Consider the following 13,113-nt stretch of genomic DNA (forward strand, 5'->3'; position numbering starts at 1 on the left):
TCCTGCCTCAGCCTCCTGAGTAGCTGGGACTACAGGTGCCCGCCACCATGTCCGCCTAATTTTTTTTTTTTTTTAGTAGAGACGGGGTTTCATCGTGTTAGCCAGGATGGTCTCGATCTCCTGACCTCATGATCTGCACGCTTCGGCCTCCCAAAGTGCTGGGATTACAGGCATAAGCCACCATGCCCAGCCAAGGGGCACTTTCTTTAATTTTCAATGATGCCGGGTGGAAGAGATTTTGAGTTGATACGGAACCCACAGCTCACTATAGAACAATCACAGATGGTTGTATGGGATGCAGACACACAGCAGGTTATTCCCAATGGAATATAGCCTCTGCTGGACTGGAAAAAGGCATTGTAAGTTCTGCTTACCCTGTAAAGAGGAATTGTTCGTTTCTCCCTGAAACCACCTTTGCAAAATTATAAGAGTAAGAGAAATGTGACATGGTTGACTCCATCTTGCTTCTGACCTCCAAGCTGTCCTTAGTCATTCCTGGGCGTAGGCCAAGCTAATTTTGGGAGGAATTTAGTTTACAGTTTAACCTTAAAGCAAGGATGATAATAGCCCTTCCCAAAACTAAGCCACCTTTCTAAAACTAATGAATGACCACCAGGTTAGGTTTATGAGAGGGGCTTGAATTCTGCTAAGATGTAGGCATAGTTAAACAATAACCAGGCATTGTTCTCAGGTCACATGATTTGTAACTTCCCCAATTACTCCTATAGCTAACATCACTATTATAGAACCTAAGATTGGTCTTCTGAGATATTTTTCTGACTTTGCATTCTAGCAACTGACTGACCTCACCCAGAGGTGGACTTGTGACTCATGACCCAACCTGTCCTGTGGCCCCACCCAAAAGTGGGCTCAGCATGCCCCCATGATTGCATCCCCAACCAATCAGCAGCACCCATTTCCTAGCCCCTTGCCCACCAAACTATCCTTGAAAACCCCTAACCTCTAAACATTCAGGGAGACTAATCTGAGTGATCACTCTGTCTCTCCAGGTGGCATCGCTGGCCTTGCATCGATTAAACTCTTTCTTTACTGCAGTGCTGCTGTCTCCGTGAACTGATTTTGTCTGTGCAGCAGGCAGGAAGGACCTGTCTGGAGATTATAGGTCCTATAAATGCCCAGTGAAACACCCTGGATGAAGCAGCTCATATGCTTCGTATGCATGTGATGTGGGACTAGCTTTTTGATGACCGGGATGTTCACTCACTGAAGAGGCCCATTACTCAGGTCATGGTAGATGCTGTGGTTTCCGGGGCCCTTTTGATGTGGATGTTTCCTATAACTTTATTGATGAAAACCAAAAGACAGTTTAGGAAGTTTTATCCAATTTGCTATCTCAGCTTCCCCTCATGGGTCTTACAGATGCTGATAAAAAACATTAGGTTAATTAATAAGGGACCGGGGAAAGGTAAAAGGGAGACTCAAAGGACTCATCTCAGTTGACCAAGAAAAAGCTGCCAGGTTTGTGGATGGCAGTTCCAAGGTGAATGAACAACATCCTATTTGCAAAAATGCCACTCTGATCGAAGAAGGTGAAAACATGGTCAGCGCAGTGGGCTGAATCCCATGCTGTTTTCCTAGCAGCAATGGAAGAATTGAAGAGTGGTCAAAGACCCTGTGTGTGCGTTTTCCCTGACTCCCAGGCAGTGGCCAAGAGCCTGGCATGGGTTTTGTGGTGATAAAGAATCAAGGAACTTCTACTTAACCAGCTTTACTTCTGCTGGAGTAAAATCAGAAACTCCATAAACACCCTCTGCACGACAGCAAAATTTAATGTTGAGTTTTATCAATTCCTGTTGAAAGAGTGAAAAGTAACAGGTAGTTTTGGCAGTTTCTCTTTATTGATAGTTGCTTTGATCAGAATGATACAGTCAGTCTTCCATGTCTGTGTGTTCTGCATCCATGGATTCAACCAATTGCAGATTGAAAACATCCAGGAAAAAAAATTCTATAAAGTTCCCAAAAGCAAAACTAGAATTAGCTGCATGCTAGGTACTATGCTGAATCCACGTGAACGAAGTGGTGTGTAGGCATTGTATTAGGTATTATAAGTGATCTGGAAGTGACTTAAAGTATAAGAAGGATGTGCATAGGTTATATACAGATCAGAGACTTGAGCGTTTGAGGATTTTGGTATCTGTAGGTGGTTCTGGAACAAACTCCCACAGATACCAAGGGATGACCATATATGCTTTGGATTAAGTTGTGTGGTAAAATTCTTTTGTACATGGGGAAGTGGATTTAAAAAGAAAACAAGTTAATTCTTGATTTTCCTATTTATAAATGGGAATTTCTGGGGAGTGGTTATCAACTGGAGTTTTAGGGGAATTTGAACGATGACTCACATTTTCAGTCTGGCAGGTTTTCTATTTTACTAGGAACCCTTGACAAAGACTGTCTCTTCTGACCAAACTTTAGTCAGTCTCCTGAGTCCTTTCTGATTAGGCCCAGCCTTGGGCTTCTCTCTCTTCTTGTAGAATCCAGTTAGAGCAAGAACTTTGCCAAGTCAGTTGAGAGAAGGCCCTCATCCTTTGTATCTGATCCTTTTATCTTATATCTGATCACCCTGGCCTGCCTTCAGGAACAGTAGTATCAAGTCATTTTAACCAGAGACCCCTTCTCCTTGATATTTCTTTTGATTTTTTCATCCACTGACCCCTCTTCTGCCCCTCTTGCTCCTTGATTATAAATTCCCACATGTCCTAATTGGACTTGGAGTTGAGTCCAGTCTCTCTCCCCTACTGCAAGACCTGTTGCAGGGGTCTATATATATGTGTGTGTATATATATATACACGTATATATATGTGTGTGTGTATATATATACACGTGTATATATATATGAGATGGATTTTCGCTCTGTCAACAGGCTGGAGTGCAGTGGTGTGATCTCAGCTCACTGCAACATCTGCCTCCGGGTTCAAGTGATTCTCCTGCCTCAACCTCCTCAGTAGCTGGGACTACAGGTGTGTGCCACCACGCCCAGCTAATTTTTGTATTTTTAGTAGAGACGGGGTTTCACCATGTTAGCCAGGATGGTCTCAGTCTCTTGACCTCGTGATCCACCTGCCTTGGCCTCCCATAGTGCTGGGATTACAGGTGTGAACCACTGCGCCCAGCCCATAAATAATTTTTTAACATGCTGTTTGGAGACATAGTAATTTTATTCAGTATCTTAGTTGGATATGAAGAACATGGAAGAAAGAAATCAAGTAAGTGGTGAGGAAAAGTTGTTCCCATCTGATTGGGAATCCAGAATTTCAATCACCCCAACAGATGATAGAAGCTAAACAAAGTTACAGGATAATTGCATAGGAGGATTACTCTGATTCCTAGGAAACATGGGCTAGGATGCCTTATCTCAGTGGAGGTCATGAACTCGTGTTGCCATAGTCACTGTGAGAAAGAGCTTGGCCTTCTCACCTGTGATTCAGGTAGAATCATTCTGGAAGCATGTAATCAGTCCTCAAAGTTTGTGTCCTGGTTTTGAATCTCTGACATATTCTGGTCCAAAATTTTTAACCCAGGTTCATTTGTCTCAATAGTTGGGTAGGTGATATACTTACTCTAACAAGATTAAAAAAAAAAAAAAAAAGGACAGAGATGATAAAATAAATAAAACCACGGTAATAGTACTACTGAATTAAGTTCAGGATCATCTGTTTGTGTTTTATCTGTGTTTGTTTTTTAACCCCTTTTAATGTTAAAAAGAATTTGATATACAATGTTAGTCATGTGATTTTCAGTTTAAGGGTGAATAAAAACTAAGATGACCTTGGAAGCAAGAAGATGGCTAATCGTCACTGTGGGCTTACATTTTGAGAAACCTCCATGGGATGCCAGAATAACTTACTGCTTTTGCTTTTTAAAACTTAATTCCAGAAGACATCATATATGCATGACAAAGGTAAAAGCAGAAGTCTGCATCATTTCTGTGTTCTTAATAAATCTTATTGCCTAAAATATTAAGGAATGTTGAATTAAATATGTGTATTTTCTTTTAGTACATTAAAGATGCCATTCCATTATCTTCTGGATTTATTGTTTCTGAATTCAGCTGACAATCTTAAAAGGCAATGCATCTTGGCCGGGCGCGGTGGCTCAAGCCTGTAATCCCACCACTTTGGGAGGCCGAGACGGGTGGATCACGAGGTCAGGAGATCGAGACCATCCTGGCTAACACCGTGAAACCCCGTCTCTACTAAAAAAATACAAAAAACTAGCCGGGCGAGGTGGCAGGCGCCTGTAGTCCCAGCTACTCGGGAGGCTGAGGCAGGAGAATGGCGTAAACCTGGGAGGCGGAGCTTGCAGTGAGCTGAGATCCAGCCACTGCACTCCAGCCTGGGCGATAGAGCGAGACTCCCTCTCAAAAAAAAAAAAAAAGTCAATGCATCTTTTCCTCGGCACCTTTTTCTTTTTTAATTTAATTTTCTTTTTTTGAGACGGAGTCTCAATCTGTTGCCCAGGCTGGAGTGCAATGGTGCGATCTTGGCTCACTGCAACCTCCATCTCCCAGGTTTGAGCGATTCTCCTGTTTGGCCTTCCAAGTAGTAACTGGGATTACAGGCGCCCGCCACCACAGCCAGCTAAGTTTTGTATTTTTAGTAGAGGTGGGGTTTCACCATATTGGTCAAGCTCATCTTGAACTCCTGACTTCAGGTGATCCACCTGCCTCAGCCTCCCAAAGTACTGGGATTACAGATGTGAGCCACCGCACCTGGCCCTGGCATCTTTTAAAGATTTTTATCTTTTTCCGTGGTTTTCAGTGGTTCTACTAATGCACTAGGTGTGGCTGATTTTGTATTTATCCTGATTAGGAGCCATAGAACTTACAGAATTTGTAATTTGATGTCTTTCATCAGTTTTGCAAAACTTGGAATCTTGGTTATTATCTTTTCAAATACGGTTTCTGCCCATTCTCTCTTTTTCTGGGAAACAGAATTCCTGGTAGACCTTTTCATCATGTCCCATGTGTCTCTAATGCTTGTTTCTGTATTTTCCATTCTTTCCTTCTGTTCTTCAGTTTGGATGTTTTCTATTGATGTGCCTGCGGTTCACTAATCGTGTCTTTAGTTTTGATTAACATCCAGAGCTCACAGCCTCATTTATTATACTTTTTACCTCTAGAGTTTTCATTTGATTTATTTTTATATATTTCAATGCTCAGGTGAAATTTTCATCTTTTTCTCTGTTTTCTTGAAAATGTTCATCATAGTTATTTTTAATCAGGCAACTCCAATATCTGACTCATCTGTGGGTCTGTTTCTATTGTCTTTTTCTTTTTTTTCATTTATCTAGTTACTTTTTAATGAGATGCCAAAGATAACTTCTAAAAAGTTGTAGAGGCTTCAAATGTTATCATTCTCTCACGAGGGTTTTCCCTTTCCTCCACAAAACCAAAGAGAGGAGTGGCCAATAACCTTAATCCAATCAAGGACTGTGCGGAGTGAAGGCTGGGCTGAGGTTCTAGTAGAGTTCAAGCTACCTTTGCCCTCCAGTTTCCAACTGGGAACATGGTGTAGGCTCTGCAGCAACCCACTTCCACCACCACCCTAGCAGATCTCAGACTCGAATCTTTGTTTTGCAGTCTATCAAAAACTTCTGCTTTCAGAGGCCTTCCATTGATGTTTCAGTTTCTTGCCCCATACAAGCCTTGAATTTAGCAATTGTCCTTGGAATTTCCCCCTATGTCTCTGCAAAAACTGTGTTGGTTTTCTGTCCCCAGCAGTGGCCTTCTGTGGTCTCAAAGTCTAAATTCTCAGCCTCATCCTTGTATCCAGAATTGGCAAAATCCCTCACACATCAATACAAGCCACTGCAGACATTAGCTCACCCCTTGAAGGTTCCTCATTCTCTGGAATATCAAGTCCCCCCATTCTTGCCTCAGCAGCTTCCACTGCCTTCAAACAGATGTTTTCTGACTTTGCTTTCTGGCTTTTCTAGTTGTTAGTTGGAGCCTTCGTCTACTGCCAGCTTCTCCATCACACCTGAGCGTGGACATTCAATTTCCTGATGGTCTACTATGTAACTGTAAAAGTGAAACTATCTTTGTTACTCATTTCAGAGAAAGCCCTCAGAAAAAAATATCAGAACAGATTCTGTTGTCCTTCTACCTTGCTGCAATTGCTACTGAGCAATCAACGGGCTTGCTTCCTGATATGCCAGAAGCCAACACCATGGCACTGGCTTTTGAGAAAAGAAAGGCTTTGTCGTGAGTTGACTGTCAAGGAGACATGAGGAAACCCTCAACTCTGCCTCCTTGAGTTGGGGGCTGGATTGGGTTTTATAAGCATACGGTAATGACACATGATCTGATTAGATTTTGCGATGAGGTGATGCTGGGATGCTCATCTGACTGGACCCTGCCATGGGGTGATGCCAGGGCTTGATCTGATTGCATTCTGGATCTCACCATGCGGTGCCCATCTCTTAATTCAGTCCCTGCTTTGATCTGAGCACTCAGGTTCCGCCCCGGTTGCATGCTTGGCTCATCTGGGCATCCTCAGGTTATGTGTGAAACCTTCCTTCTGGGAGTCCATGCAACTGAAAAACAACTCACAACTTGGGTATATAAAAGGTGAATCAGATTGGTCTGGTGCGCTTATACAGTTATTTAATATCTCTTTTCAGAAGTCAAAATTTCCACAGATTTAGATTAAAGATCTATTGGCTTTTATTGATTCACGAATCAGGATGGTATCTTCTCTAAAAATTTAGAAACGGTACTCCAATGAGCTGGGCAGAGGAGGTGGGTTTTATAGGTAGAAAAGGCCTAAAGAAAGCAGAAACGGAACGAAAAGCGGATTGGTCACTGCAAGGTTACAGCAGTCCCCTCTTATCCACACACAGGTGGTATGTCCCAAGACCCACAGTAGATGCCTGAAACCTCGGATAGTACTGCACCCACATATATATATATATACACACACACACTATATATATACACACACATATACATATATACACACACAAATATATATATATACACACACTACATTTTTCCTATACATGCATACATACCTGCCATAAAGTTTGTTAGGCACAGAAAGAGATTAACAGCAATAACTGATAATAAAATAGAAGCGTCACTGTTGAGCACAGCCTTGGGAATGGGGCCTTGAAAGCAGGCAGAGCTCCCTAGGTTTTGTGGTCCCTAGTGGCCGTGGACAGCATGGGGGAGGAAATTCCCGGGAAGCAGCCTAATTTCACCCCAGGGAAGCCACTGGTGGGATTGTGGAGGGCGGGGTGAAAAGCCGCTGGTTTAGGGAGGGGGTCCAGCCTAGGCTGAGGGATGAGATGTGGGTTGGGACGGTCCCGACCCTTCCCCCAGCCTCTTTCAAGGATTTTGGAGAAACAAAGCCAGGATCCATTTCCTCTTGATGGCTGGCAAACTGGGCCCGGGCGGGAGGTCCTGGAAGCCTGAGCCTGGGGCGGCGTCGGACACCAACTCCCAGGTCCTCGCCCCACACGGCCACATCCTCGCCCAGCCCCGCCTCCATTTAGCTCACCCGTGGCGGCTCCGCCCCGCGGTAACCACGCCCACACGACCGTATCCCCGCCCACAGCTGGCTTCGCCTTGGCCCCGCCCACAACCCTCCTTCCAAGCGGCGGCGGCGGCGGCGGCGGCGGCGGCGGCGGAGGCAGTAGCGGTGGCGGGGGCGGGGCTGGCCTCACCCGGAATGAAAACAAACGGCGGCCGCCGCCGCATCCGGGCACTCTGTTGGTCGCCGCGGGCGTGGCGTGGCGCAGGTGAGGACCCGGCGGCCGAGTGTCCCTGACCCCAGCCTCAGCAGAGCTGCTCGGCGCCCTGGTTCCCGGTCCGACCGGGCACCTCTCCTGGCCGCGGGTGGAGCGGCCGCGGGGCTGGGGTGAGCGGCCATGGGTGAAGCTGGGCCGGGGCCGGGAGCTGCGGGTCGGGCTTCGGGACGCGCTGGCCCTTCGGGGCCCTTTGGTTTGCGCTGAGTTAGGCACAGGTGTGGGGTATTTAAAAGAAAATGTTGAGTATATTGATTTGGGGAGAGAAAAGAATAAATGTATCTATAAAAAATTAGCCAAATGCTATACTTGAATCATAACACTTACTCCGAGTATACCATTTGGGATTTATTTGCAATCAAAGCCAGATTTTCTTTGCTATTTAATGAGGAGACACTTGATTTTCTCGAATCTTGACGACCTGATTCTATTACTCTCACCTTCTTCCCTTTTATTTTTAATCAAGAATCTTTCATTTTCCTACGTATTTTCCTAAGAAAAAATGAATGCGTCTTGACTAGACATAGTTGTGCTTCAACTGTATATAATATATAGTTGAAAAACTGTGGCTAAAGGTAGCATTGATTCATTACAAAAGTGAAAGTGAAATTTTTAAAGGATCGTTATAACGTTTCACTTTCTGTTTGGAGCAGGGAGTGATTTTAATGAGTTTCATCTTTTCTTAGTTACAATGTGCAACATTGTATGGCATGCATGAAACTTTTTCAGTTCTCATTTCAGTTAAAATTAAAAGCTGACTTATTAAACTTAAAATATGTCACCACTTACTCTGTTGTCTATAACTGAAGTTTCCTAAGTTTCAAGACAGTGGTTTAATTTTTTTTGACGTTAAATCCTATTAGGTGTAGACCCTGGAGCTGTCGTTTGCTCCCTGGAGTGTCTGACATGCACTAGGTTTGTAATACTCCTTTGTCCTTCTGTCAAGTGGTGGCTTGGATGGCATCTTTTTAAAAATTTTTATTTGTTTATTTTTTTAGTAGAGACCAGGTTTCACCATGTTGACCAGGCTGGTCTTGAACTCCTGACCTCAGGTGATCCGCTGGCCTCGGCCTCCCAAGTGCTGGGATTACAGGTGTGAGCCAATGCACCCGGCCGTGGATGGCATCTTTGAGTACTGCATCAGCCTTTCAAATTGCTTGGCTCCAGTACTGTCCCCCAGTGGGGAAACAGTAGGGTTGCTGTGATATTTTATTCAGAATTTCTAAAGATTCATGAGTAGTATGTAAAGTAGTCTTTTAAGTTATTGGTGTTTGAAAAGCTAAGGCTTTAAGTACTAACATGCTTTGCTGTGATAAGCCCTTTGTCAGTGCTTGAAAATGGAGGATTCTCCCATGGGCCACCCAGGTTGCACACGTCAACCTCCTTGTCTGTGTTATTCCTTCCTCTCTTTTCTCCTCCCTGTCCTGATTAACGTAATTCTTGTTCCCGCACTGACATCAAATAGATTTGAACTTTCTTTAAAAAAATATTTGTTTATGAAATACACAAGCTACCAAACTTGATTTCAAAGTTGCGTGAATTGGGTTTGGGGGGATGTGGAATACTGGCCCTCAATAGAAAAAAGAAATTTATCTCGATAATATTAACTCATATTTTTTCCACTCTCTAGAACTTGTGTTCATCATTCAGGGACTAATAACATTTTTCTTTACTTATTGCTTGTCTGATTTGGTAAACCTTAAAGCGCAGTGCTACACCTGCCAGCTGCCTCACATCTCAGCTGCCTCACATCTTTGAATTGCTGTGCTAGTGTGGGATGAGTAGATAGCTCATCGTGGCACGTACTTCTTTGGGGGAGAAAAGTTACGTACCTGGAACAGGCAAGCGCAAGGGACTCCACGACAGAAGCTCAGAGTCCAGTATTGTGGGTGGAAGTTATGCTCATTATGATGCTGCCTAATTTTGTGTCTTTGCCTGAGTCGTGGTACAAACTCAGGGCCCTGGTTTTCTCAGCTGTAAAATGATCCAGTCAGTGTTAGATTTGAATAATAGATGTGCTGTTAGGCTGTTAATCAGAAAATATGCAACATTTTTCTACTATTATAATCTTTTTAATTTAAAAAATTCTGACATAGAAAATATTTATATATTTATTATTATTTTGAGATGGAGTCTCACTCTGTTGCCCAGGCTGGAGTGCAGTGGTGCCATCTCGGCTCACTACAACCTCTGCCTCCTGGATTCAAGCGATTCTCCTGCCTCAACCTCCTGAGTAGCTGGGTTTACAGGTACCTGCCACCACGACCGGCTAATTTTTTGTTTTTTGTTTGTTTGTTTTAGTAGAGATGGGATTTCACCATGTTGGCCAGGCTGATCTCGAACTCCTGATCTCAACTCCTGAACTCAGCCTCCCAAAGTGCTGGGATTACAGGGCTGAGCTACCACACCCACCCGAAAATATTTATTATTGATAGTTTACAGTTCAAGCAAGCTTTTCTTTATATTTAACTACCAGGATGGTTGGCCTTTTGTTTTATGTTAAACTAGCCAAAGTATGAGAGAATTTACAGCTCACACCTGTAATCCCAGCATTTTGAGAGACCAAGGTGGGTGGATCACTTGAGGTCAGGAATTCGAGACCAGCCTGGCCAACGTGGTGAAACCCCATCTCTACTAAAAATATGAAAATTAGCTGGGTGGGCGTGGTAGTGCACACCTGTAATCCCAGTGACTAGGGAGGCTGATGCAGGAGAATGGCTTGAACCCAAGGGGCAGAGGTTGCAGTGAGCCGACATCACCCCATTGCACTCGAGTCTGGGCAACAGAGCGAGACTCCGTCTCAATAAAAAAGAAAAAAGTTCACCACTCAAGGGATTTATCTTTCTCGTATTTTCTCTTTTCTCTTAGATAAGAGAATAGCAGATTAAGAAATAGCAAGCGTGTAATAATCCTTGCTACATATTGGCAACTTTGAAATACATGTTTTATATATGTAATATATATAATTGAACATATATTTCCATGTATATTTTTAGAGAAGTCTGGAGCTTGTTTAAACCATAGTAATTTATATTTAATGAGAGAAGAAGGGAGCTTTGCTTACCCAACAAAACACCTTAACATGTAGGTAAGTTATTAACACTTTAAAATGCAGTGTGGAGTTTTATTATTGTTTTGTTTTGCTTTCAGGGATGGCACAAAAGAAATACCTTCAAGCAAAACTGACCCAGTTTTTAAGGGAAGACAGGATTCAGCTCTGGAAACCTCCATATACAGATGAAAATAAAAAAGTTGGTTTGGCATTAAAGGTATTTTTCTTTTAAGACATCAATAATTGGCAGCATTATAAATCTCCTTGGTAAATAAGATTCTGAATTGTCAGGCGTGACCATATAAACTTTTGGCATAACCAGAAGCATTAGTGGTGAGCAGGTACCCACTTTTTACTAGGAGTTGACAACCTTATTTTTGTTTACTAATATTTTATTCACATAAGGATGTTATCTAATTTTTCAGGCATATATTTTTAATAACATCACAGAGTTACATAACATTATTATCTGGAACTCATTTTGACCCGTCAGTGCAACAGTATTGGTGCCAGTAAGTTATTGCATTGTGTATTCAGAGTGACAGTGTCTTGGCTTATTCTCGGTGCTGCTTGCTATCATCTGCTATAAAACAATTGCTCCTTTCCACCAGCTTTCTTGATGCTCTCACTATCAGTGTTCATTTTTCCAAAATAGGTTGTTTTCTAACAGTTGTATCTCAGTTTTTCATGGCATCATCAGAAATGGTATTGTATGTAAGTGATGTTTCTAGAAACTGAAATGTGCTTGTTTTTCTAAGCAGATAAACAGTACTCATTTTTGCCAGAAATTATCATATTGGAATTTCCTAGCATGTACTTCTCTGCTGTCGTTTGGAGTATCCTGAACATGATGTAACATTTATCAGGGACTAAGGATTGTCATCAGGCATTAAATTGCTCTGTGTTGTGACATAGTGGTGTGCTTGGGAGGTGACAAACTGTATTAGGGTCCTAGTTCTTCTGTTTCTTCTGTTCCAGGCAGGCCTCACTTTTTCTTTGCAACCCACCTTCCGACCTTGCTTCTGAATTTACTTGTTACAGTCTCTTGGCTTAGAAACTAGGTGTGGCCTAAAGGAAAGATATTTGTCCCTGGTTCCTGGCAGAGCCAAAACTCTTGGGATTTCCTGAGTGGTAAGCATGATGGGGACAACCTTTGTTCTAATGAGGCTTGGTTTCCCCTAGATAGCTTCAGGATGGGGCTGGTCACCGAAAGTACCAAGCTGTGATTAGATACTTGAAACTTTCCGCCCTCCCCTCCAACCTCTGGGAAGGGGAAATTGAGCTGATGACTAATACTAATGGTCAGTGATTTAATCAGACCTGCATAATGAAACTTCCATACAAACCCCTAAATGACAGATTTTGGGCAGCTTCCAAGTCGGTGAACACATCCACATGTTGGGATGTACACCCCCAACTCCATGGGACAGAGGCTTCCATGCTCAGGACCTTTCCAGATCTTGCTTTAGTAGCTCTTCATATGAATAGTCATTTGTGTCCTTTGTAATGAACTGTATTTGTAAGTGTACCATTTTCTGGAGTTCTGTGAGTTGTTCTAGCAAATCATGGAATCTGAAGGGGGGTGCTTGTATGAACCCTCGACTTTGTAGCTAAGTCAGACAAAAGTATGGGTAACCTGGGGACCAGATCCTTGCTAACTGGTATCTGAAGTTAGGGCTTTTTTGTGGAGTGAGCCCTTAAACCTGTGGAGTCTAACACTAACTCTGGGTAGTTAGTGTCAGAATTGAATCGCAGGACTTCCAGTTGGTGTCAGAATTGGCTGGTGACAGGAGGAAGAAAGAAATCCTCACTAGTTAGACTTTCTAGAAAATTATAGAAAGTTTTTTTTAAAGTACTTATATATCCTAGGTTTTAAAAAGTATGTATATAAATACAAAAATATAAAGAATGTATTTTTAAAATATGTCAAATGTCATTGGCATAGGTATATTCTTCCTCTTTTCCTACATAACTGTTAAAAAACAGTATTGCTGGACCCAGTGGCGCATACCTGTAGTCCCAGCTACTCAGGAGGCTAAGGCAGGAGGATCACTTGAACCCAGGAGTTGGAGACTGTAGTATGCTGAGGTCCCACCTGTGAATAGCCACTGCACTGCAGCCTGGGCAACATAGTGAGACCCCATCTCTAAAAGAAAAAAAAGTATATATAGGTTTATGTTACTTAAAACATTTTTTTTTCTTTTTTTTTTTCAAGACAAGGTCTTTGTCTGTTGCCCAGGCTGGAGTGCAATGGCATGGGCATAGCTTACTGCAGCCTCAAACTCCTGGG

At 42.9% G+C, this 13,113-nt stretch overlaps 1 protein-coding gene across 2 annotated transcripts in view; it reads left to right on the forward strand.

The window, feature by feature from the left end:
• The first annotated feature begins 7,609 nt into the window (after positions 1-7,609).
• NUB1 (negative regulator of ubiquitin like proteins 1) overlaps positions 7,610-13,113 on the forward strand; it is a 33,628-nt gene continuing 28,124 nt past the window's right edge. The window contains exons 1-2 of one of the 2 annotated variants that reach the window (XM_023225342.1): positions 7,610-7,765; positions 10,922-11,040. In XM_023225342.1, coding sequence (XP_023081110.1) covers positions 7,696-7,765; positions 10,922-11,040 — 189 coding nt within the window. In that variant the 5' untranslated portion in view covers positions 7,610-7,695. Of the gene's footprint in view, positions 7,766-7,822; positions 7,885-10,921; positions 11,041-13,113 lie in introns of those variants that run through there. The other variant, XM_023225343.2, reaches the window with a different exon arrangement.

Source organism: Piliocolobus tephrosceles, chromosome 8 (genome assembly GCF_002776525.5).
Source record: "Piliocolobus tephrosceles isolate RC106 chromosome 8, ASM277652v3, whole genome shotgun sequence".
Taxonomy (NCBI): Eukaryota; Metazoa; Chordata; class Mammalia; order Primates; family Cercopithecidae; genus Piliocolobus; species Piliocolobus tephrosceles.